Here is a 27,085-nt window from a genome sequence, read left to right as displayed (position 1 = left end):
ATCCAGACCTCACGAGGGCCTTTTTCATCCAGCTTTCCTGGGCTGCCCGAGCCTGACTCTGCTCTGACCCTTGCCTGCCATCCTGTATCTCCCAGTGCAGCTGACCCGGAGCCTTGGCCTTGCCACGTCCGTGCAGGCAGGCTTGTCCACACAGCCAGCAGGAGCTGGCTTTGGCAATTAAATCATAGGATTATAGGTGCCTGGTTTTGTGTGTGTGGCTTTTATTTTTTTTTTTTTTTTCCCTCCCCTATTCTCCCTTCCCTCTCCCCCTCTCTGACCTCAGCCAGGCCTCTCTAGGTCTCCCGCAGGCTCGAAGCCGCGCCGCTCCCCGCGTCCCCGCAGTTCCTCCTTCCAGCTAAACTTCCCCGCGCTCCCGGCGGGGGCTCGCGGCTCCGCCGGATCCCGGCGGTGCTGCCGCGGCGGCTCCATGCCGCGGCTTCGGGCCGCCCCGGCTCCTCCCCTCGCGGTGTGCGAGGCAGCCTGCCCGCCCGTCTGTGTGTGTGTGCGCCGGGCCGCCGCCGCCGCGGTGCTGCCTCTCCCAGCCGGGCACAGCCGCGCCGCGCTGCTGGCGGCGGCGGCGGCGCTCCGCCACCCCGGGCGGCTCCGCGCGGCCCCGCGGCGGCCGCCGCTCCCCGCGGCGCCGCTGCCCATGCGGGCCGGCCAGCAATAGCCGCGCCGGCTGGGCTCGGCTCGGCTCTGCGGGGCGGGGAGGGGGCACCACTTCTCTGAGTCTCCCCACCACATCGTTATGGACCTATTCGACTTTTTCAGGGACTGGGACTTAGAGCAGCAGTGGTAGGTTTTTTTCGGGTGGTGGGATTTTTTTTTTTGGTTTTGGTTTCTCCCCCTCCCGAACCACCTCCCCTCCCCGTCTCTCCACCCCTCTCCTTCTTCCCGCTGCCTCCTTCCTACCCTTCCCTGCTCGCTCCCCCGGTGCCGTAGCCTTTGTTGAGGGGCGCAGCACCCGGTGCCAGCGGGGAGCGGGTCCGCGCTGCGCCCGCGGGCGGCGGGGCCGGCGGGGCAGCCGGTGCCGGCCGGCTCCAGCCACGCTCCGCGGCCGCGCCGCCGGCCCCGGCCGGGCAGCAGCGCTCCGAGCGCGGCGGCGGGGGGCGAAGTTGGCCCGCAGGGCAGCGCCGAGAGGTGCCGGGTGCCGGCTGCGATCAGCGCTGGCAGCCCCCTCCCGAGCAGGGGCGGCGATGTTCCCCGGGATCGCGGCTTTGCTAATGTTGTGTTTACTGCTGTCACTGACAATGTTCCTTTCACGGGGAGAACCGCAACTGTAGTTTCGCTGTGTGGCACAGTTCGGCTGTAGCTCTGATCGGTGTGGGGGCTTCTGGTGCTGGTTTTGCTGGTTTCCTATTCTAGATGAAGCGTTATTGAAGTTAGTTTTGGAAGTGGGAAGATCAGTATCCGTGATATTATAACAGGTCTTCTTTTTCCTGCCCGTCTCTGCCTCATTTTTCTTTCCTTTATTTCCATGTATTTTAAGAATGGAAATATAGGTTTATATTCCTCTGTAAATAGGTGCACACCTTAAAAAGGTCGGTGCATCTGTTTAAGTGCATTGTAAACTTGTTATGAAAGTGAATGTTCAGGAATTTTTGATGGGCGATAAGTAGCTGGGAAAGTTAGAATTTGGGTAGGTATTTAGTCACTTCTGTGGTTGGTTAATGAGATTATGCTTATTCTTTGGCTGGTTTTATTGGCTCTTTCTTTACTTTTCAATTTAGCGAATATAATTCCTTAACTATGCATGGGGAAATTCAGAGGTTAGGTGCTGCTTTGTTAAATGCTTTTAGGCTGGAGTGCAGTTTGCCAAGGAAGAAAGAGACTAAAATATTGTATTTTGTGATCCTAATCTCTAAATGCCACAGAGATTATATATGTGTGCATGTATGTGCATTTGGACCTCGTGTTTTGCCGAGGGTTTACTTTACTTTGTTGATAATATAAAGGTATGTCTAGGAAAAAGGTAATATATCTTGTTAATAACTATCATTTTGCCAAACACGGTCTAACAGCTATACTTGCAAATCCATAGTAATCAGAACCAAATACCTGTCACGTTCCATTTTACAGCAATTGGGAGTAAATCCTCACAACCATAAATTACACTATATCAATATTAATCTGTAAGCAGGCGTTTTGGATCATGTGCATGTTTTATCAGCTCCTCATAATCCACTGTATTACATCTTTTTAATAATCATGCTGTTGTTATTTAAAAGTAATAATCACAATAAAATTAGTGCTCAATTAAATATTATGCTTCTATTATGCTATCTTTACTCTGCTACACTAATTTATTTTGCAGACAACTGATAACCACCGTATTACCACTCAAATAATATTTGCATACAATTTGCCTAATTTATAATGTGGGTAACATTAATTTAATAGAAACTGTTACAACCCAATATGTGGGTGTAGTTCAAATAGTAAGCATTTATAGGTATTGAGTTTTAATGTTTGCTTAATAACTTACTTTCATTTGACTATGATTTTATGTGGATTTAGAGATGTGCATCAGAAAGAAGGGAACTCTGGTGCTTCGGTTTTTCCATAAAATATGAATATATTGCCTCTCATTCTAAAATTCTATTTGCTGGTTTTTGTACTGTGAAATTTATTGGTTTTAGTGGTTTTAGGTTCATCAGGAGAGAACATTTTTACTTTGACTGTTTCAAACAGTTTGATATCTGCTCCAACTCTCTGTGGCACAGGCGTTCACACATACTTACTGGAGAGATCGAGTTGCATTTAGCTTTTAGCAATCCAATTAGTATATGTAAGTGCATATATAAGATGTGGGTACATAATCTGCATGTCTACACAAATGTGACGTGTATTTTATAATACATGTAAATATTTTTGTCTCTGACAAGTAGTTGCATAGCTTACAGAGAGTTAAATTTAGCTCCTGTGTCCACAAACACGTGTATGTATGTAATGTGTTATGCATATATCATCGCCACACACCCAGGAATATGCATGCACATCCATCAAGATTTATTAATTTTGTCTGTGTATCCAATATGGTGTGCTTGCTATGTAATATTTGCAAATAAGTACATATAACATGATGTGTGAATTGCTACTTCTTATTTTGAAGCTGCCCTCCTTCTGCCTGTGAGCTGGCCTTTGTAAAACGTGTTTCACAAGCATTTATAAGGCAATTAGGGACCCTCTTCTGCATTCCTTGCAAACCCAAAACTTCTTCTAATCTGTGCTGCAATCACCAAGAAGGCAAGCTCAGGCCTACTGCGTGTGTGGGTGTTTGTATTATCTGTATGCAAAGTACAACAGAAACATTGTTACCCTGAGAAATACACTAAAAAAATATTTATAGCTTGAGCAGTTTTTTTTTTTTAATCTGATGAAAAGATGTAAAGGTAAACTTTCTTTGCCTTGTGTTTATACCAGGAAATGACTTTGTGAAAGTTACTCGTTGATGGGAAAAATACAGTTAATTTCCCCCCACCTCCAATGGAGGTACATTTTTGTGTCACTTCTTGAAACATATTTTGTCAAGAGCTGTGATTGTTACGGTGTGCAGTGCCACTGCACGTGTGCTGAAATTCTCACCTGGCCTTCCGGATGATTAGTGGGAGCTTTGTCTTGATGATACAAACTGCAGAATCAGCCCTTTAGTCTCCCATATTAGGAGAGATCACAGTAGTGCAAGAATGAGATGTTTCATTGACCCTTTGTTGAGAATGTGATTAGGAAGGTAGTTGAGAGTTGGTGTGGGGGTTTTTGTTAACGCTGGGGTAAAATGTGTAAAATGAGGCCATGAATATCCTTGTTGATGTTTTGCCAGACTTGAAAAAAACCGAAAAATACCCAAAACAAATTAGGGAAATGTAAACTCAGGATGAGATGAATGGGCCAAAGCTCAAATCTGCTATGATTCCTGGATGAATAAGAAGTGTTCACCTGGGCTTGCATTTAATATGAGCCATTCTAAGAGGGAGAAAGAAAGGGAGATGGATATAATGAAAAGCTTGAATGCCTGTGTGCACCAAGGGGACCACTTGCTGTTAAAAATCAAATTTCATCTTTTAAATCACTTTCCATGCTTGTCTGTGGTAACCAAGTAAATGAAATCTTGCTGTGGCCTGGGACCATGTGGCTAGATTTGAACCTGCTTATGGAGTAAGGTGGTGTCATTAATCAGCAGCTGGGAAACAACAAAACCCAACAAAGACCCAGCCACCCTGGAATATATACCCCTCACTAGCACAAACAAAGGCAGAAAAATTCTTGGTTTATATTATATTAATTGTCATAGGTATCAATATTTTTAAGTCTTCTAATCTTTAAAAAAGTAGAAATTGAGAAAATACTTAGCACAAAAATGCATATTGAGATATGTAAATCCAAACCTGGCAAGATAAAATAAGATGAACAGGTAAAAGTGTCATCTTAGCTGCGTGGTTGCAAGGAGGAAGACTTCTTCCTGCAGAGAAACAAGCCTCTTGTTTTTTTCCTATTTTATATTATGTATCACAAGTAGCCTAATTACAGCAAAACCAGCAAACTGCCAGTTATACAGGAAGAGGCTTAAACTCACTAAACTGTTATATAAATAGAAAGTTCAAAGGTCTGTTTGTGGCTGACAAAGCTGAGAACAGGCCATCTGTGGGCCAGGTTCCTCTCCTGTGTGAATGGAGAAACGCTCTGCATGCCACAGCAGCGCGCTCTTTCAGCATAGTCCTCAACCTGGAGGGGGTGATCCTGCTCTCCAGACAAAGGTGAACTGTTTCAGTTCCAGCCCTGGCAATTTCCCCCTCTTCACCCACCTTCTTGCTTCCCTCTCTGCCTTGTGCCCCTGCAGAAGACCTTCTCAGTTACTGTTCTTTCACCAGGGATTGTAATAACTCATTAAATGAAAAGTCTTCTAAACGTGGAAACTGTGTTATGTTTCTGATAGGGATGTGTGAAATAGAGTAGATAAGCTCTTTGGGAGTTAGATTTAATTTTTACCTTTTTTTTTTAATTTTTATGGGGTGATGGTGAGAGTATTAGTGTAGGAAAAAGTCACATTTTGAATGGATTTCTGTAATACTTTTCTCCTGTCCCTTTCTTTTCCCTAAGAAATATTACAGTTGAATTGCAGTTACTTTTTGGATCTGTATTACAGACGTTCATGAGTAATTATTTGAGAATGTTTCATTTTCAATTTGCTTTGAAAGTGTAAATGGATAGATTGTGTGGCTACTGGTGGGTGTGTGAGGGGGATTAGATGCTGTCAAAACAAGCAGCTGAAGAAGACCAAAAATAGTCTTGGGCCAAAACCTGTACTTGCAGTACATCCTGATTTAGTAATTCTTCCCTGGCTGATATTGAACTTCATGGAGTGTAAATCTTGAAAGAATTTGGCTGTTTGCAAACATTAAGCTCACATCTATCCTATGAGACAAAATTACTATCAGTTTAACATCATTTGAATTGCTTTCCTAATTATTAATTCAAGAATTTAATGCCTTTTAAAATATATAAATTTGGATGGAGAGTAGATACTTCAGATACTGTTCAGCTATTCTGAAGCCAGGCAGAACTTCAGAGCATTTAAGCAGTGTGCATGAATGCCAATTATATTGTTTGGGGTTTTCTTCTTTAGTAAAGGATGGTACTATGATGCAGGTCCTTCAGTAAAGCAAAATTATTCTTTTTGTCTGACAAGAGTACTTCTGCAACCTGGAATTTTCTCAATAGTTTAGAGTGGAAAATGTGACATTCTGTAAAGTATTAACTTAAATACACTAAATGATCTTTTAGAAAATTGATGGACACTGCTGGTCTTTTTATGCTTCTTAGGACTGAGATAATATGCTCCAGCATTGTGGAAGGGGTGTTCGTGATGCTTTTTTGTATTATAAGGCCCAAATTCTGTTTTTATCTAGATAAAGAAAAATGCCCAACATGGTGAGATGGGATAAAATTTGCACTATACTTGGAAAAAGCATGTGGGCCTTAATTTAGCACAGCCCATAGACAGGTATGTGGCTTTAAGCACACAAGAGACCCTATTAAAACAACTCTGATTTCAAGTCAAGTTTCACTAAACTGGGTTCTTGATCACTCCAAAAATGTTTAATGTGCTTTACTAATGACTAAACCCCAGTTTTTGATGTACTTGATAATGAAAGCCGGTGTTAATTTTGCCTGTACAGTACCCATCTATTTCCCTGAAATCTACAGTAGCTTCACATGATTTCACCAATAACTGGGCAGTCAGAAAGAATGCAAATATTAAATCTCATTTTTAAAAAATCTAGAGGGATTGTACAAAGCGTTTTATGCCTTAAACCCATTAAGCATTGAGAATAATCATCTAAAGAGATAGACCCTATCCTATATTTTCCCTGTGCCTTTAGTTTGAGGTAATGAAATAATTTTTGTGTCAAGGACTTGAAGGATTTGGTTCCTGAGTGTTTGTTAAATATATATAGTCAATAAATACCACAAAGAACCTGTGTACTCCTCTAGCAATGGCCAGTGATTCCAGTGAAGGTGCTCCCAGTTGACTTGAGAGGGCCCTTGATCTGCCCATTTTGGCCAAGAGGCTGACTTCTTTAAATGTGGAGCAACTCCCTAATGAGCAGCATCAGCAATGCAGTGTGCGCATGCCTAATACTATGCATGTGGAAAAACTCCTCAGAGCCCAATTCTGAACCTGTCCAATTCAAATTTACTGCCTTTCTTTTATGGAAAGAAAAGAAAAATGGAGAGGAAAGCTTGAATCTTTTCTCTTGATTGCAGTTAGCAGAATGGATTTTCTAAAGCCATCACTCAACTATTAACACTAAAACCTGAAAATGTGCCACAATTCTGGGTTTTGCAATGTTGGAAATTCTTTCTTAAGCACTGAAAGAGAAGATAGTAAATCAAGTAAGATGTCAAGTTAGTATAACCTTCCATAATATAACATGGTCAGGAAGTCACAACAGTGACTCTAAAAGACAGCTCTTTCATCCTTTTATTGTTACTGAATGTTCTGTGTTGATGCTTTGTAACCAAAATATTTGTTTAAATTGTTCTAATAGCTTTGGTCAGAGGTCAGAAGGTACATTACTCCTGACTAATGGACGACTGTAGAGATTAAAAAAATGAGAGGAAGGATGGCAGTGTGTGTGTCAGTAGCTTTTAAGCTCAATCTTGAATAACTTCTAATGAGACAGTTGTTTGACCAAAGTTTCTCACTAAGGGCATATGATGTTAAATCTTTATTTGTGAGGAAATTGTGGGGGAATGAGCTCAAGGGCTTGTTTTCAAATACACTATACTGGAGGCCAGTCTCAAAGAAACTTTATAAAAATTGTATATTGCTCTTAAATTTCAACAGGACTGCTATTGAGTGCAGTCAGTTTGATGGGTTTACAAGGTTGGGCTCATAGTGCTGAAAAAGTAATGTGGAGCAAGAGAGCTGAGGGAAGGGAATAACCCAAAACTTCCTGCAGTTAACTTCCCAGCTGTTACAAAGTGTTTTATCATGAAGAGACTATTTCTCAACTTGTACATAGCGGATCAACGACATAAATTGTTATGGCTTTTAAGCAAAGGTCTAGTCTGTAGTTTCTTTACTAAAACTGTATATAATGTTTTAATAATACTTTATTAATATATTCAAATTAAGCCACTGAGAGAAGAAAACTCTCACTTGAAATATTTTTTTCCTTGTGACCTCAGCTGTTGATCTGTGTCTTTTTGCTGGAGCTTATAATTGAGTCCTTATTTCATGGAATTTGGGATGGTGCGTTTTAAGGAGAGTTGGAAATGATACCACAACTAGAAGCTGATTTTCCTTGTAGGTGGAGCAGAGAATAGGGAATGCCATTTACTCTGTGTGGTGTGTAAGAGCTGTTTAGTGAGGAGCTGTAGTCAGCAGTTCAGATTCCTGACTCACATGCTGCATGGTGCTACCAGTTATAGTAAGACATGAATAGCCCACTCATAATTATATGTAGTTCTAGGGGTGGGGTATTAACAACCAGCAAAGAAGAAAACAAGATAGAGCACCAAGTTAAAAATCACTGAGTTATTCCTTTGACAAGTATTATAATAGCTATTTTTGTATGCTGTGGGTGTACATGATGTTGTGGAATGAGTAAATTCTGTAGCTCTACATTGCCAGTGCCTGGGGCTCAAACCTGCAGAAGCCTTACTACTGATACTAGTGCTTTTTCCATTTGGTGCTTTATTTACATGGGCTGTTGGCAGGATTCAGTTGTAGCTCAAAAGTTTTCTTGGACATCCAAGTGTAAGCTCTTTTGATAGGTGATAGTATCTGCATCCTGCAAAATGACAGACACCTGAAAGTGACACTGGGTAAAAGCAGAGCAGTCCTTGGTGGCTTATGATCTGTGCTGAGAAGGTGGCTTCATAATGGAATGTTTTTTACTTAAAATGTTTTTATGTCTGAGAGTAACAGTATGTTACATAAGTCTGCTTGTTCTTCTTTTTGTCTTTTTTTACGGTTTAGGTCAAGATTTCTCTTGTGAGGAAAAAGAGCACACAACTGTCAGTAGAGAAAGCAAATGCAAAGCTTTAAATATAAACTATTATTAAGGTCTCCTGTTCCTATTTATTTCAGCCTCATGTTATGAGGGAAACTGAGATCCTGAAGTAATGGTGTTTAGGTGAGTCTGTTTCTGTGCTGCTGTCAGTAACCACGCTTGTATTTGAGAAGACTGTCTTGGAGCATTATATGTCTGTTGGTTATAGACCTCTTAGTCTGCAGAGATGCCGGAGTAAGCAATGTTTACAGAAGGTTGCACATGCTTTAGGTCCCTGTCCTGAACTCTCAGGTGAGACCCCCATAGCCTGGGGGGCAAGCCAGTTCATGTAAGAAAACTTTGGGCTGCTCTTTTGAATGTGGGGGTGATTTTTCTTCCAGTTTCTTTCCTGTAGAACAATGGAGTGACATTCTTCCCCGTGTTTCCTATGAAGAATAATGATGAGGAATTATCTTCTCTGTCTACAAGTGTTTAAAAACTCATTAGTTAGGGTCCCTGAAAGAGCTCCAATACAAGTCAGTGGGTGTGGTGAAGCCAATTGTAATGGGAAGTGGACTGAGCCCTGGGGCTGGTGGTCAGCAGGGAGGCAGAGCTGTGAAGAATACTGTGCATATGCCATAGTAAGCATTTTCGTAGATCTCCTCTGTGGGATAGGACAATGGCTTTGGAGCTCATATTTACTCAAAAAGCAGCCTTTTGATTTTCATGGCTTTCTGCTTGGTTGCATATTGGAAAGCCCATTTGTCTTCACCAAGCCTTTGAAGAGGGGTTGGTGAAGGAATTGAGGCATTAGCCAGTGGCTGAGGGCTAGTGGTTGCTTGGAGAAGGAACTAAGTTGCATTGCTTTTATTTGGTAATACTGGAAAGGGTTGTTGTCATTTTTAAGTTTGTGAAAGCAAGGTGAATATATACTTTTAGGAACAGAACATGGATTCTCTTGCTGGTACTGTGGCTAGCTACTTTACCACCTTTGGAAAGTCACTTGGTATCTGTCAAAAGTGAGGCAATAGTATTTACTTCTGTGGTGATTTGCCTTTTTTTTTTTTTTTTTTTTTTTTTTTTTCTTTTTTGGTTCAGGTGCAAAGCATGAGAGAGAAGGGCCAGCTGTGTAGTTTCCTTTATCTGGTCTTTCTGCTCACTTTTCATCTTCCCGGGTGTTAGCTGGGAGCTGCTTTTGACATTTTTTCTACTCTGAACTTCACGCTAGTTATATAGTCCTTCACTGGCTTGCTTGTACAGTGTTACCTACAAGAAAAGCAAATGGTATTGATTGTGGCATAGCTGATGCACAGAGATCCTTGTGTTGAATGCAACATTTGTGTTGATGATATCAGACACATGTTTAGAAAAATGGGGTGATATTTCTAGCCACAGACCCTTCAACCAATGATGATTTGTCTCTGCTTTACCTCCTTTTGTGAAGTGAGAAGTGTAACGTCTCCAATTTTTACTGTTAGACTTTCAGAGAAGTCATTGTCATCAGTCCCCCTTACACAGTGGGGAATGGGCAGAGAGAAGTGACCTGCAGAAGGACTTGCTGTTGGTCAGGAATACAGCTGAGTTCCACTTCACTGCTTGCCAAGTCTGATGGGTATATTTTCCTATTCCATGGGGGTGTGATGAGGTTAAGTCTCTTAAGGTTTGTGAATGTTTACAGTGATAGAAGAAGACAGAAACCTAGGCAGATATATTAGTAGAGGGAAGGCAAGCCTGTAAAGAGAGATGGTGGGATTTGGGCAGTGCAAGAGAAGATAATCAAAGCAAAGAACTCTTCTGAAGGGCAGAATTTATTTATAGTGTGTATACTGCATGTAATTTGCCCTGCTAGTATAGCTGGACAGGAAGGCCACGGACCTTTTGGAGACAGAACCATCCTTTTACTCCAGAGGACTTGTCATTTACCAGATCTTGTAGCAAAGCTTTGTATATACAGCTGTAGCATAAGAAAACGTCATCTCTTGGATGGTTCACTGAATAGTACATCCACAGTTTTTCAGAAGCATTGTTGCTCTTTGAGCCAGCTGCCTTTGTTTCTAGCAGATCACTGCTGCTTTGTTGGTTAACCCTGGGCATGAGTTTTCTTCACATATGTTATTAGACTGAGCATATTTTCTATTTATACCACTTGGGGATACAAATTACTATGTTGCGTTCAGCAAGCACGAGGAAAAGTACATCCTTGTGATTGGACAAAAAAAGAATGCAGGGCAAAATTTTATTCTAAGGTCCTTTCTTTCAAGGTTCAAGGGAAAACAGGCAGCAAAAACAATTAATGGTCTTTATGTCCCTGAAAAGTAGGAGGTATTTTCATATAGACTGTGTTGGTGGAATTTGGTTATGAAATTAACAATGTGCCTTTGAAGAAGGGATTGAATTTTGTTGAAATCCTGTGTATCATTTTTAGGCAATTAGGGAGATGATTAGTGTTGTACGTGCTTGGTAGCATTGTCTTTGTGGCTTTCATGGTTGTCTGTGGGCCAGTAAATTTGCACTGGAGGGCTAAGCTGGAGGCCACTGCAGCTGGTTGAAGTTTTTCATTGATTTAGTAAACTCTAAACCATACTTAGCCACAGCTTCCCTTTCTTTTTCATTTCATTTTGGGAGCAGATGACCTTTACCTACTCTGTGGTAGAGTTCCAGAAATATTATGCAATCTATTGCAATGTTTTTGTTACTGCTCTTCCTTCTCTCTTTAAAGAGCCCTTGCCCAAACTGACTTTTTTTAATGGGCCCATGGAGGGATCATAGATAAGGGAATATAATTAAAGAGAGTTTTGGTATTTGTGTAGGGAAACACCTGTGTTTCATTCTCATTCAGAATCATAGCTCTGTCAGCAGGACAGTGAGCATGTTTGGATCGTAGACCATGACTAGGTGTTATCCTCATCAGGATAATAAATAATACACTTCCCTGTCACTTCTCTCTGCTGTTTCTTTCCCCATTACCCAAGACAAGCTGTTGTGTGAGAATTTTGCCTGGTTGTAGACTGCTCATGAATCTTGCAGTACGTGACATGCAGACATCTAACAAACATGACTAGAAACTGCATAAAATACACAGACATAACACAGAAGTCATATGTTTGAAAACACATTAGAGCTCCACAAATAACCTGATATCTAGGAGGCTTTTTCCTCCTATATATCTATAACCAAAAATATTCTGCTAGCTGCCTTTCAACCATATCAGGGTTATTTTAGATTTTGTAATGATTCTTACTTGTGTAAACTCACAAAATCTGCCTGCAAATTCAATTTCAATGATAAAAGGTCTCATCAAAAAATTGAAGCAGGCTAGAATGTTTGGTCAAGATTTAATATCTTTCTAACTAATTATAACGCAGTGTCTATATGTGCTCTGGTGTCCGTGGAAAGAAAAGGAACAAAAAAGATACTATTCCATTGTACTGGGTCTTTTGTAAACAATTAATGGTTAGGTTGATGGCTGAAGCAAGGGTGAGAGAATTGATAAACCTGTTCTAAAGGGCTTGAAAAGTTGAATTGAATTCTAAATGTGGATTAGGAATAAATGATGACAGCCAAGCCAGCATTACCTCAGTTGATTAATTTATAAGGATACTGGTCAATGATTTTAACCAACAGCTATGCATAGTAGAATCCTAATGGGATCTGTCTGTTAAGATTACATAAAGTAGAGCATTTGATTTATTTCATAGCTTTCTAACGCGCCACTTTAACTTCATACAAATAATGCATTAGTCACACTGGATAAGATGGCGTATTGAAGAAACTTGTGATTTTGTCTGCTTCTTATAATCTGATTTTATAAAGGATTAAATCTGTTTTAGTAGTTTATTCATATCATAAAAGAGATTGTCGGTTGAATGAAATCTTTACATCTGCCACTTTCTATCTCATTAGAAAAGGCAGTAACATAAAGTTCCTCGCTTCCTCCCAGTCTGTTTTATCCCCTGGTGTGTCTGAGTGTGTATATCTTCCGTACATGTTTGTATATTATAATGTCAGTGTGTTCTCAGAGTTGTGGTTAAGAATGTGTCCCAGCTTTGGAGGGAGAATACCAGGGGCTATGAAGGTTCTGGCCAAGAACATACCCAGCCAGGAACAAATGGGGATGTGGGCAAAGGGTGACTGTCAAAAATCTGAAAGTGATGGCTTGTAGCAGCATGGCCACGTGTGTGTGTGTGTCAGAATTCAGCAGGTACTGGAGTACCCTCAGCCCTTGACTGTGGGTATGCCTTATCTGTGGGCACTGAGTGTGCACTGAACAATGAGTGGGTGTTAACTAAAGGCTGATTTAAGAGGACATGAAGGCTGAGCATTCCTCTGGACTTCAATGTGAATTGTCACTTGTGATCAACTGTCATTCATCTGTCACACTTCCACTGGTTTTAAAAACACTCTTCTAGTTCAGGTGCATGGTTGTTGATTTTATTAACTTAGTATTTAATGGAAAGTTACAAATTTAGGCATTTTTTATCCACTGTTGCTGAGGGGTTTATTGTTTGTTTATTTTATTCCTTTATTTGAAATGTGTGTGTGCATGTCATCTACTGACAGGATGCTGCTGTTATACCTAGCAGTTGTTTCCATATAGCCCTTCAAAAAGTAGTATCAGTAGATCCTTCCATAGATGTTTTCTTACATGTATGTAAAGATCTTGCCAGTTTTATTTAATCCTATTAAGTGTTTAGTGCCAGACTTGGTCTTCTGAACATAAGGTTGTCTTGGATTCTGGTGTTGAACTATCCAGCTCTTTCAGTTGCCTTTTTAGTCAAGGCAGCTTCTGAGAATCTCAGTTCTCCTTTCTGAGGACTTGCTGAGGATAAAACTTCATTCACATTTTTATTTGTTGATGCGTGTTTTAGTTTAACTGGCTCTGTCATTTAAATCTTGGCTGCTTTTCCCACATACTTTGATTTGGTAGGAGTGTTTTGATATAAAACTTGTGGTCAGGCTCCTCTCTAGGTCAAGGATCCTCCTGCAAGCTTTGGTTGCAGACACAGTGGGAGCACTGGGGTGGGAAGGGGGCTTGGGCTGCCAAAGAGTTTGCACAAAACTATTCCCATTTAACTCCCAGCACAGGACTGGGCCTGTCTCTGGCTCCAGCAAGCTTCTTGAACAAGACTATAAGACCCATATATTGTTCTCCATGCTTTGTTTTAGGAGACGTGACAGCAAGGCTTAGCTCTGCTCAGCATTGGCCAGTGTCTCTGCAGCAGTGCTGTGCTCACTGCTGAGCCCTGCAGTCATAGCTGAGTCATTTTGTGCTTAAATCATGTTCCTTACTGAAATTGAGGGGGAAAACCCCTTTACTTCTCATGAAAGTGATTTGGTCATATCCATTCCCATAATGCAGAATGGTCCTCAAAAGGGCAGTAATGTTTGCTGGGGTGGAGAGTTTCTGGGGCCACATCTCAGTGTGTACAGGTTGGTTTGCTGAGGGCAAGATACAGAACACTGAACCCAAATGGAAACTTCCTCAGCTGAATTTAAGCATCCTCTGCTGCAGGGTTACCTACACACAGTGAAGCAGCTCTAGTATCTGTGGCCTTGCTCAAAAACTGTGTGGTCGTGAGAAGCAGACACAGCTCCAGCAGCACTGGGGGAGGTTGACTTTGCAGTCAGCCTTCCCCCGCCATCCTGTTTCACATCAAACCTGGACTGCTGGGGTGCCATCCTGGAGCTGGACATGGCAGCAGCCTACATCCACTACTGCTATCAGAGAATATCCAAACCTGACACCTTCTGTGTGCACAGATATTTAAATGGAAGTATTTGTCAGATTCCTCATGTATGTAGTAGCATAATTTTTGGGGTGAAAAGTGTGTGCTGGTTATGTATTGTTCTAATTGTTATTCAGGGCTGGGCTCACAGGTTGGTAATACACTGAGGATTAGTGTCACCTTCTAGCCTTCAGTAAAAAACCTATCCTGTGGTATGGTTACAGCAACAAGACACAGCTCAAGTATTTAAATACGAAAGAGCAGTGTCACACTGTTCATTTTCAGTGAGGAGTACTGACTGTATCTCTGAATAAACAGAGAACAGCTTTTTATGAGAGATTTTTGTTGTATTTTATTTGGCAGCTATCTTAATAAGAATTCTTCAATAGTATTTTTTGTATTTTGTGCTGGTAGGGGTGAGAGCCAAAGCAGAATCTGAGTGGTTTACTTGCTTTACTCATGAACAATAAGAAAATATTGCTGTATTAATTACTTTTGTGCTTTATTGGCAAAAATAAAGAGATCCTATAATATGAAATTGCTAATATGAGAAAGGCTTTGATTTTCTCATTAGCACAGGATATTTTGCATCTGTTCTGGTTCACAAGTGCATTGTCGGCACTTAAATAATAATAATGACTCAGTAATGAATAAGAATAACAACAAATAAGCTTGTTGAGTATTCAGGCAGTCAGGCACCCTCCGGTGTTTATCAGTAGGTTGGTTTCGGAGGTCTTGCAAAATGAGCTGTTCCCATATGCCCATTCAGATTTTCTTAGATCATTGCACAGCCCGGAGATTCATTTTGCTGCTGACATGGCTGGGTTATATGCAAGTACTTTTTTCATTGTATGTCAGTAGTAAAGTGCTAAAGTTGAAATGAGAAATGTTTCTTCCACTTAGAGACATTTAAGTCTCCATTTTTCCCCTCCATTTTTTCTTTTTTCTATTTTTTTTGTGTGTGACTAGAGTCTTAAGTATCTCATTGTTTTGAATTTGTGAAAATACCAGAGCACTGGGTTGTTCTGCCAGTCTTTCAAGTATGTTCTTAAAAACATAGCCTGGAATCACCTTCACTACAGTTCGACTCAGCTTGTATTAAATTGTGTCTGCTTCTGTAGATACTCTCACAAAAACAGAGAATGTTAAACTAATGTTTGCAGTCTATCTTGGATGTTAAAAGGCCCAGGAATCTAAAATGAAGGTTCAGTTTCTGATTTGACTTTTGGTTTATAGCACTGTCTCACCTTCTTTAAAGTCTCTCGCCTGCCTATAGAATATGCCACAGTGCAATTTATGGATTTCATTTTTCTCCAGGTCTTATCTAATATCAAATATTTAAGAATAGTGATAAGTGAAGGATAGCACAGTACTCCCTTTATTGTTAAAGCAGTGCCTAATTTTGTCAAAGTATATTAACTTTTAGCCTTATTCTCAGAATAATTTGGACTAATGATGTGGCTTCATGGTTATGAGTTTAAGAGAAAAAGAAAATGATCAGTTCAAGTTGGGGGGAAAAAACCCCAGCAATTATGCTTTGAGTAACTGTTTTCTTAAAACACTACTTTGCACTGTAAATTATACCCTTATGATCCAATTCAAGAGAGTAAAAAAGTGTACATATGTACAAACAACAATGTAGAATTTGACAATTCTTGTTAAATTCTTAAAGTTCTGGACTGGCAGGCAAGAGGGCCTCTTCTGTGTGAAGAGACTACATTATACCTGTCCATTAATGCCATTAAAGGGCTACCTTTAAAACAGGTTACCAAAAAGTGGCTGCAAGTGATGCTTGCTTAAAGAAGTCTGCCTGTGTTAAAGTACACTTCAGCAATAGATGTGAAGCAAAGGAAAGCAAAAGTTGATTTTTTTTTCCCTTGTTGATTAATACTATTTTTGGTCCAACAGCCCTCAACTATTCATGGTAAAAATAAAACGGGAAGGGAAGAAAAAAAAAAGAAAGCAAAAAAAATACAAAATAAGTCCCCCTCCTAAATTAAAACAGTTTAGCCTTGGATAAGCCAAAATAAATTGATAAAGCAAGTAGTTTAATAGCACATGACCTGTAAAGTACTTAAAGTGATCTGTGAATGGAAGCTACCCTAAGCCTGCTTCTTGTCACAGCAATTTGTCTGGTTTAAGAGCAGGGTAAGTGGGTCGCTGTGGTGATAGGTGAGATCAGATAGGAGTCTCTGGTGGGACCAAACTACAACAAAGCTCTTCTTTGACACCATTGCTACTGCTGTTACTTCTCTTAGTGAATGTGCTAATTATCATTAACCTGATAAGGCTTATATTAACTGACTGAAGTAAATGTAAATTTTGGTTAAATAGAGAGTAGTTCAGTAGACTTGACAGGTGCTGATTTGCTTAACTGCTATATTCAAAGTGATGGTATGCTTCAGAACAAAATAAATAATCTAACCCTTGAATTTTAGGCTTCAAATGCTCAAGCTTTACTCCTAGAACAGAAAAACTCAAAGTTTTCAGAATGTCTTCTGCCTTTCTCCCCTGTCCTGTGATGCTGTACATGAGGACAGTTCTTACAGATTTTATACTGCAGTGGAATCCCTCTGTAGCCATTTGTCATATTTGCATGGCATAGAGTAATGTGGCCTGTTATCTCCTGACATTATTGCAGTAGTAAATGTCGGGAAATAAATAGCAGCACCAACCAGTGTAATGGGGTAGAGTAGATGTGGAGTTCCAGTTAGAGGGTGCCCTGCTTTGGGTGGAACCTTGTAGGCAGATGATCTCTCTCTGCTTCACTCTAAGTGTTTGCAAAATGGACACTGGAGTATACACTTGGCTTTTGAGACCCTCTAGGGCCTTGTAGTTATGAAGATACATAAAGACCTTTCAAATAGCTTTCATATGTCCAAGCAAAACTGTATCAGTATTAAAATGTTCTTCTTTTACTTGGGACATTCTTGGGAATGCTGGCATATTTATAGTATATTTCATGTATACCATAGACATTGCCATTAGTGCACACAAGCTCTGCTTGTGTCAGGAGAGCTGTTACACAGTAACATACTGCAAGAACAATCAGCTTTTATCATTTCACAGCTACATTTTATTACTCTGTAAGATGTTTTAATTATTTTCCTCCTTCTGCCTGCACATGTTCATGGGTAAGGCAAACAGCTCTGGAAACTGGTGTCCTCTGCCTGTCAAGTACCCCTGGCAGAACAAGGTTCTTTCTCTGTGCTCAGGTCTGGCCACTTCCAGAAGGAATTTAGGGAATCCCTTATTCCTGTACTTGTACACTGTCATCTCAGTTATGCTTCTAGGGACTGACTTCTGTATTCATTCTTGCTGTTCTCCTTCCCAAAACACTCCCAAAGCAATCTCCAAACAATCCAGAAAAGGCAAATATATCATGAGACTTGTGCAGTGTCTTAGGTCTCTGTAATGTCACTGAGAAAGGGGCTGGAGTGATACCTCAGACTTGGTTTTGATGCACGTGGGATAAAAGTAGCTGAGTGGTTTTCTGCCCTGTGCACACCACCTGTTCAGTGAAAAGAGGAAGCCTTAACTGCTTGTAATGGTCATGAAACTAGCTGCACTTTACTGAGACATACAGGTGCAGATAAAACCCCCCAGTATGAAAGCACATACGGTAATAAATTGACTGTTGATAAATTAGAATACAGCTGTACTTCTTTGCGGGGTGAGGGTTGTTTATTTCTCTGTGCATCCCCTTCTCCATTAATGCAGGTAATTATCACACTTTAGTTTGGATTGTGAGATCATCACATATTTCTACTGCAGGCAGTGCTTTACTGAAACTGTCCTGCATTATGTCTACAAAGGTTTAAAAAAAGAGGTGGGGAAATAGAATTACTTTCTGCCTGAGGAACATGCTGCAGGGCTTTTTTTTTTTTTTCTTTTTTTTTTTTTAGTTTTGTATTCACTAATTTACTGTTTGTTCTAGAGCAGCAGTGAGTGGGAGTTAAACTTTAAGTGCACATTTGGCTCTTTAAAAAGACATTTAGTGTACAATTACTGCTGTTTACCATCTTATAATTGTTGTGTGTTTAGGCTTAGTCAGGCTTAGGAAGATGGGTATCTGTAATCTTTGAGGGCTACAACTCCCTGTCCTAGTTTTTACAAAAGAGAAAGTAATTATAGATATTGAGATGGATACAGAGATAACATAACACTTTGTGCTGTGATGTTTTAGTGATTAGTGTAAAATAAACACATAGACAAAGAGAAAGGTGCTGTGTGTGGCTGCAGTCTCAGTCAGTGATATTTGAGTGTGGTACTCAAATCGAGTCTGGGAGTCAGGGCTGCTTGCCATGGAGTCCCCAGATTTGCTCTTCTGAACTTGCACAGGTGTGCAGTTTATAAAAAACGGGGTTTAAGAAAGGGGCTGTATTTGTAGTAACAACTGATGTACGTTACACCACATCAGAGTAAAAGTAACTGCAGTCATGCCTCAATTGGCAGCCCGATGAACAGAGCTGTCAGCAGGCCCAGTGACACGGGAAGTGTCTCCATCAGCCTTTTTTGGCTGACATCTTTGTGAAATAGGAAATAGAAACACGGGTAACTGTATATCTGGGGAGACCCAGATCTGCAGCAGTATCTCGACAGGGCTTAAAATGTAGTTTATGGGAGCAGCCAAGAGTTGGAAGGTGCAGGTCTCCCAGTCTGAAGTCCATCACAGGAAGAGCAATTGAATGTTTCAAACTGATATATAGCTTCTTCCTCAGTAAATCTTTTCAATAAAGTATGGACAAAGCACTGGAGAAATATGGATGAATCCAGGTGTAAAATATGTAGACACCAGTATTTCTGTTTCTCAGAGTTGTTCCGCATCTCAGACTTACTGAGATGTGGTCTTTGTGGCTTGGCAAAGGATACCTTGCTGACATACATTGTCTGGATTTTCTTCACAAGGAGATGCATCTGTGAGGACAGGCTGAGATGAGTATTTGATGCCTCTAGTGGAAGTATAGATTAAGTTAAATGGGCTGATCGTCCTTTGAACTTGAGTGGAAAAAGCAGTTGTGTGAAAACAAAATGTGGCAAATATGTAACTCTAAATGCCATAGTACTTGAAAGGCATGAGAGATAGTTAAAAAGCATCATTAGCTAAAACAGTATCTTGTTCCTTTAATTCAGTTTTATGACCCACTGTAATTAGAGTACATAGCTCCACTATTTTTCTTGAAACAGGAGACTTGGATTTCAGGGCAGTCATCTGAATTTTTTCACTTATAAATAAAATTAATACTTTCAGCTTTATTTGTCAGTAATGTTTTTGAATTACAGTGCTCTAGAGAACCATATCTGTTTGAGGGCTATTTTGCAGCTGAAAGCCTTTGAGAAAATGTTCCAATCATTCAAAAAAGATCTGAGGCTCTGAGTACTTATTGTGACTGTCATATTAACTTTCAAACTTAGAATGCAAAGGACAACTAATCCTTCCCTCCTTGGTAGAAGTCATATGCTGCTTTTTAACTTTCCTCACCACATTTTATTTTTAATGTAATTTTAATGAAAAGGTGGATCTGGCGTTATAAAGTTGTTTGTTGCTTCTCTTCTGATGTTAGAATGATAGGAGTTGCAGCAGTGTTACCTTTTTTTTTTTTTTTTTTTTTTGAATAATATTATATATATTCTGCACTTAAACTTTGATCTTGCATTTAGTCCTATGAGTGGAAATCCATGACACTTTCTTTGGGCTTTATCTGTATCATTTTAAAATAAGGTGATACACTTTTAACAGACTGTAATAGTCTCTGGATTTGAGACCATAGAGCTGGAGTACTTGGGAGTTACAAAGGTGGAAAACAGGGAGGGAGGTGGTGAAGATCAAATCCACCCTCCCACTTAAAGGGTGGAGATAAAGCCTGATACAGTACCCCACCTCTCCTTGATAAGGCTGCTCTGGCTGTGTTAATGCTGCTCCTTCTCGCCGTGTTGAACTTCACCCACTGACATTAAATCCTCTCTCATAAGTGATTGGTGTACAAGCCTACTCTGTGATTTCCAGGCGTGTCAAGGGATTTAGCTGTACAAGCTTTTTCTTGTATTTGAAATGCAACTTTTTGATAGTAATAGGAAGCATGGATCAAAATGTATGATTCATCCTTCTTTGTACCCATAAAATCCTGTAACAATAGCCGAGCTAATTAATATAGTTAATTAATTTGTTCATAATAACTGGTAGGAGAAAACCGACCACCCACAAACCAGAAATCAAAAAAAAAAAAAAAAAAGCCTTTTTTATGTGAATCTAGTTGGGTTTTTTTAAGACTGAACATTTAAATGGGAAAATACGTTCTTCCATAAAGTATAAAATTTCAGCAATTTTATGTCAGTACTGGCAGAAATTTTTTTAATTTAGAAAGGGATCATTTTTGCCAGTGGAGGAGGAAAATAGTTTTGCTTTAAGAAATAAATCTGAGCATCTCTTAATAAACACTAGCTTTACTGTGGTTTTTATCTGTATGTGCTTTCATAAAAGGTTCTTTTTAGTGCAATGCACATTTGCTTAAATCCTGCAATACCTTAATGCCTTTCATGCTAGTGCATCCCAAGGCACTTTACAATCTGTAAAGTTAACATTAGAAATGCAGCACATAAAATTCCCTAAGACAATTCTTTTTAAAATGCTGAATAAAACATCTTAACTGTTAAGTTTGGATTAAATGGCCCAGCAGTTGGTGCATTTTTTCTTTCTGTGGAAAATATGTTTGAAACAAATGACTGAAATGAATAAAGGCTCTGTAAATAATATGACTTCAAATGATATTCATGGAGGCCAAAATCTGCCATTCTGCAGGAGGAAGTCTAGACATGTACAAAGTTCAGCTCTGTTAATTAAGAGGGAGCAATACACTGCAGTGAGTCAGAGCAATTTTATAATCCAAATGCTGCTAAAAGGGACTCTTGTCAACCTCAAAATCTTACTTGCTTTGTAATCACTGGGTAGGGAGACTTGCTGGCTGAGGAGATACATGTCTCTCTTAGGCTTGAATGCAGTCCAGCCTGGTAGTGACCAGAAGCTGTTGCCATCTGATAACTGTTTGTTAGGCTATGCAAAATAATTGTAGTCTCCAAACAGTTCCCAATGTCAGCGTCAAGAAAAACCCACCCCCACGCTTGGCACTAATTATTGCCCTCGCTGGCAGCCCCGGCGAGAAGGCCAAGGCTTGACTGTTGTTTCCCCTTTCAGTGCTTGCAGTGGTCCTGCTGAGAGTGTGTGTGTCTGGTTTGTGGTTAAACGGTGTTTGCTGTTTTCTGCAGGGCTGCCAGCCCTCTCTCTTTTATAAGTACTGATTTTTATCATTATGAAAACAAGATCCTTCATCGTCTTCTCACTCCACCTTTAAGTCTGCTGCAACCTGATTTTTTATATTGATGCATTTTTTAAAAGAAGAAAAATAAGCAGAAACAAAAAAAAGAACAAACCAGCTAAACAAAACAAAAGCTGTGGCGGATATGAATTTGTTGTGCAGGATAAGATGAGGCCAGAAAGAATCAGTGCGTTTAAAATAATATTTTTTCCAAACTAAAATAAATAAAATAAAACACTGAAAAATAAAAACCAAGAATAACCTCCAGCTGATAGCAGTGGAATACATAAGAGAAAGAAAAAAACCAGGATTATGCAGCCTCAGAAAGAGCCAACAGATGTTCAGGGCGGGTTAGAAAAACAACATGATCAACGGGACGAAAGCTGCGACAGATCTAAACAAAACCCCAAAATAGATGCAATTCTAGAATAAGCCTGGAAAAGAGAAATCATTATAGGCTTTCCTCAGCACAGGCACTGGTCTCTGATAAAACAAGATTGAAACTTCTCAAAAAGGAAATTTGTACTGATGTGGGTTTGCAACTCCATTGCTAGAGACTTCTTGCACACCTCTGCCAACGGGTAAATTGGAAACAGGCTAAAAATGAGCAGTCTGTTCTGAAGCAGCAGAGGTGCCTGAAGTAAGAGCTAATTGCTAGCCATGTAACAGAATGGTGTGTTTTTTAGGAATGGGGAACAAAATTGCTGCATCACTTAAAATAATATTTTTCATTTTACTGGACAATTTCAGGTGGAAGCAAGTCCACACAGACCATGTAGTTTTACAGGGTGGCCTCTTGCCCTTGGTGCAGAAAGGTGTGTTCCCAAAGTGGAGGAAATGGGAAATGCAGGTACAACCAGGTATGTGTGATGAAGAATGATGATAAAGATGCCTTGCTAGTATAGGATTCTACTGGGGAGCCATGTGTGGGTGGAGGTGGAGCAGCTCTTTTTCAGGAAAGCCTGTGTCTTTGGGGGCTATTCTGCTGCCTACTCTGAAGTGAGCCCACAGTTGCTGGAGCCAGCCCAGGCTTCCTGCCTCTGACTGTGAAATGCTATTTTGAAAAGACAAGTGTGTATGGATCCAGTTAAGTTGTCTGAATTTTAGTAAGATAGAGCAATATTCTATCTTTATCACAACACTGGAGAAGCACCAGAACGAAATACCTCGACTGCATGTTGCAGGAAGAACGTGATTTGGGTGCCTGTGTGTGGACAGTCCCCGTGGCACAGGCACCATGTCAGGTGAGGCTGCCCAGGACCACACCAGCCTTCCCTGGGCACCAGGAAACCCTCTTGAAATGCTTAATTGTTGAATCTACATTAATCTGTATAAATTATGCAAATCAGCAGTTGCACACCGCTGTGGTTTAGGTGGTTCTCATGCTGTACGTACAAGTTCACGTTGGGCTGACACAGGTTTTATTCCCTGCAATAGATGGTTTTGCTGTAGAGGGTTTGGAAGGCAGCTGTTGTTGGGTGTTGGTGCTGTTGGTGCCCTGGTGTGCAGACCAGTGTCCCCAGCTGCCCTCCTTGTCCAGCCTCTGCCTGCCGTGGCACGAAGAGAGGAGCTGAACTCAGGGCATATGTTTCCAGAAGGAATCCAGCTCTGGCTTCTCAGATGAAAAGGTTAAAGACTTTGACATGAGATAATTATAAAAGGAAAATTAATCTTTTCTTGGATCAAAAATTATTGTGTAAAAGAGTGTGTAAATTATGGCGTACAAGTTAAGTAATGGCTTTTATACTGAAATCTGGAATTACTGTGATGAAGGAGATGGTGTCAAACTGTGGTAATTTATTTCATTTTGGTTTCTCAGATCTGCAATGAATTTAGGAAATTCAAATTTATAGCAAGAGGGTCTTTGTAAGAATTTCTCTGCAAGAATGAGGATACTTTATGTTACTTCAACAGAGGTCATATTCATACCATTATTCTAGCTAGTACTTCCAGTTAGAAAGTTCCCATGTATGATTTGTTCCACTGGCTTCTGGAGGTGAAATTTTCAAACTCTAAATGTTACTACCTCATTTAGCTTATATCACTGCTTTTCAGTGTTTGAACAGGGATATGGTGATGAGCATAATGCAGTATTTTGGTAATGAACTATAAAACCTTCCAAGCAATGTTTACTTTTTTCTTTTTTTTTTTTTTTTTTTTTTTTTTTTTTTTTTTTGTGGAAGGTTTGGGATTTGGTAAATTTCTTTCCAAGCCGTGCATAAATGTAGTTTTTGTTACTGCACCAGAGTGCTAAGAGCTCAGTTTGAAGTTTCTCTGGGCAAAAATTGAAGTTCTCAAGATGTTAAGTCGGATGAAATACAAAGGATTGATTTTATTCCCAGTGGAGGATGGTTATGAAATGGTCATAAGGAGAATTCACCTGTGAGTCCCAACAGTTGATACAGAAAAGGACTGTTGATGCTGCAGAGCACATAGTGTGCCTTGTGCTAAATCAAAACCTAGGGTGCAGTCTTTCTGTGTTTGTTTAAAGAAAGAAATGAGCAGGCTATATATCTGCTGTATCTAAACCGTGCTCTCTTGTAAACAGAATGGCTATTTTTGAACCCTGAGCAGGATGTTTCTGGTGCAGGGATAATGCAGATGGATCCTTGCGTGCACACAGGCTCACTCCGTGTTTATCACTCAGCGAAGGGGCTGTGCTGTCGTTCATTTAACTGGCAATTCTTTTGTGGTGTCAGTATCATTTCCTAGCAAAATTGGCTAAAGGAATTGTTTCAAACACAATAGATGTTTTGAACTGGCCTAATTACTTACTCAACAGCCAATAACTTTGGGAATTGTTTTCTTTGTGAATTCTAGATACAAATTGGGATATCGTTCCATTTGTTTAAAAAAGATTAAGCCAATAGGAGAAAAAAGGATCTTTACCCATTTTCACTGAGCAGTGAAGTTTGAATATACAGCTTGCAATTGAAACTATTTTTTTCCCAAAGCCTTTGAGGGCTGTTTCTCAGTCTAGTGTAAACAATTTATTGTTAAAGTCCTAGAATATTTGCATTTTAATTAAAGACAATTTTAATTAAATACAAAACTTTAATCAGAAAAGCAGAGTTTAGGCAGATAGTGTACTTGCATGCTAAGCAAGCTTACTCTGAGGGGACCTCTACTCTGTGTAAAACTGGTTTCTGCGGTAGTTTAAGCAGGAAAGTTGTAAATGCATCTTCCTTGCCTAACTTACCTACAAATTGTAATCTCCTTCCTGCATCTTTTAACTGCAGTAAATATTCTTCCTACAGGCAATTAAATGAAAGAGGGGGTGATGCAGAAATCTTAAAGGGGCAGTGACCCGGAAAAAATTCACTCGGAACTCCTAAGGATGTCTGTAAAAGTAGATGTTAAAATTACTGTTGCGTATTTTGAATATTCTGCATCAATTATGTGTTCAAAGTAATATTTTTATTTAAAGCATAGGCAATTCTGTGTCCATTTATTGTTAGATAATAAATGTGATATCTGGAGTGTCTGGGCCTGGTAATGCTATAATGCTGATGCTAGAACAGCATCTGGAGTTTATACCCATCAATTTTGTCCTGTTCTCTGTGCCCAGTCATAGAACCAATTAGGTCCCTAACATGTATTAGAGAAAGTTGCAGCCTGCTGTGATGTAGTGAAGTAAATTTTTAGGTCGGACTGGCAAATGCATTTTTGGAGTTTTCCTCCTTTATTCTGATGGGAATTTGCCTAGGCCAAGGTGGCACAACTGGACAGTGAGAGTAAATCCTTCCCCGGTGAGCTGTGAAACTGATCTCAGATTCACCCTGAGAAGTTTGGGGTTGTGGTTATTTTATGAGTTGGTTTTTATATGTAAGGTTTTAGTATCCTAAGGCAGACAAGAAGTAGGTGATCTTCTGTACCCCTCCTACCTGTCTGTTGGAATTCACTTAATTCTTTGTACAATTACGACTAAGAACTGAAATGATAGAGGATATTTCATGTTTACCCATAGCTACTTATTTTGAAAGCAGTTCTTCTCATTAAAGTCTCATCATTGAAAAACTGCTTGTAAAAAAAAATTAGAATGCAGATGTCACTCAAGATCTGTTTAGGACTGAGACTTCTCTTGTGATTTAGTATAATATTGGCATCGTGTTTTAATTCGAAATGGATATATAGTGTGCATACAGAAATATTTTCTCTTAGGCCTACAGTTACTTGCGGTAATGGCAAAGCAGTTAATATATTACCTTTACTAACAGGAAAAGTGGTGCATATAAATATTTTCAGTCAATAATGTATTTTTAAAAAGGTTTCTCAGTGAGATCAGATTTATGTTGTCAGAAAAATTTATTCCGCTGACAAGTGCGGATACCCGGCACGTCATGTGTGCTGAGATTTACAAAGCAGTTTCTTCCTGGACGTCAGTTGGATGTGGTTATGGCAGGATTATGTAGAGAATTGGGGAATCAGTCCAGGAATCCTTTTGTGCAAAATCCTGCCTTAGATTGGTATGATCCAATAAAGCTCTGCCTCTGCATGTCCGTAGCAGTTTTTGGTAGCGTTAGATACTCGGGTCAAGAAGGGGCAGAGCGCTGGAGTCAGGATCTGTGCTGTGGATCTGAGAACAGAGTCTTGCCTGAAGCATTTGAGATTTTCCTGATATATTAAATGGGCCATTTTCCTCTGCCTGTTACTTAGGTGTTGCTGCCAGCTGCAGTTCAGCAAGGTAGAAGTTGGAGCTTGCTCCTTTGGGTTCCACAGATAAAAAGTAGAGAATAATAGCACTTGTGCATTAGATTTTGCCAAGTGTGCACGTTTCAACCACTGTTGTTAAAAAGCCTGCATATTATTTGTTGTACAAAATATGTATATAATGAGAAAAATACGCTTGAGCAGAGATTTCATGTTGCACAGAGTAGCCAAACCGTATAATGAGTAAAAAAACCCCACAGTGCAGCTTAAATCCAGTTTAAAACTAATGATCACAAAATAATTTAAATTCAACTACTTGGAAAATTAAAGACCTTCAACATATTTTTGAAAAATCATAATTCCTGTTTGTTTTTATGGTGCTAATACCAGTTTGTGCACTTGTTGCATCGGGCTTGATATATTTTGATGGAGCTCTATTCAGTTACACTGACTTTTTTCCAAAAAAATTTTAATTGGTTGAATGGAATCTCTTTTCCCAAGGTAGAGGTAGCTAAAGCCAAGACGGTTTTTAGCTGCCTAATTAGCTTGGTTTGTGAAATGATTTGGTAGAGGGGATGTAATGAAAAATGTGATATATCTGTGGTGACTTTGAGGTAACCCATCAGTTTTTATCAAATAAAGAGCCAGAATTTTGTTGGGTTTTTTGATGTATAGGTGTAAAGTAAGCACTTTTTCCCCCCTTCATTTTATGTCCATTTTGAGTAATTCTACTTATCTAATCAGCATAAAATGTGCACTGCAGTTAAATAGCACTGCATGATTATACCTGATGATATAGCTCTTTTTTAAAGGAAAAAAAAAATCTAATAACAGGATTCCGTATTGATTGTGCTGCTAATTCTGCCTTGCAGCCCAGACTGGCAGAAGGCAGGTAGCT

The 27,085-nt window shown here is 39.9% G+C and overlaps 1 protein-coding gene across 1 annotated transcript in view; it reads left to right on the top strand.

Moving 5' to 3' along the window:
* Positions 1-344: 344 nt before the first annotated feature.
* The window catches only part of AFF2 (ALF transcription elongation factor 2), a 332,557-nt gene continuing 305,816 nt past the window's right edge, over positions 345-27,085 (top strand). The window contains exon 1 of the mRNA XM_012573138.5: positions 345-795. Coding sequence (XP_012428592.4) covers positions 749-795 — 47 coding nt within the window. The 5' untranslated portion in view covers positions 345-748. The remainder of the gene's footprint in view (positions 796-27,085) is intronic.

Source organism: Taeniopygia guttata, chromosome 4A, assembly GCF_048771995.1.
Source record: "Taeniopygia guttata chromosome 4A, bTaeGut7.mat, whole genome shotgun sequence".
NCBI classification, from domain to species: domain Eukaryota; kingdom Metazoa; phylum Chordata; class Aves; order Passeriformes; family Estrildidae; genus Taeniopygia; species Taeniopygia guttata.
This window is presented reverse-complemented; position numbering and strand designations above follow the sequence as displayed.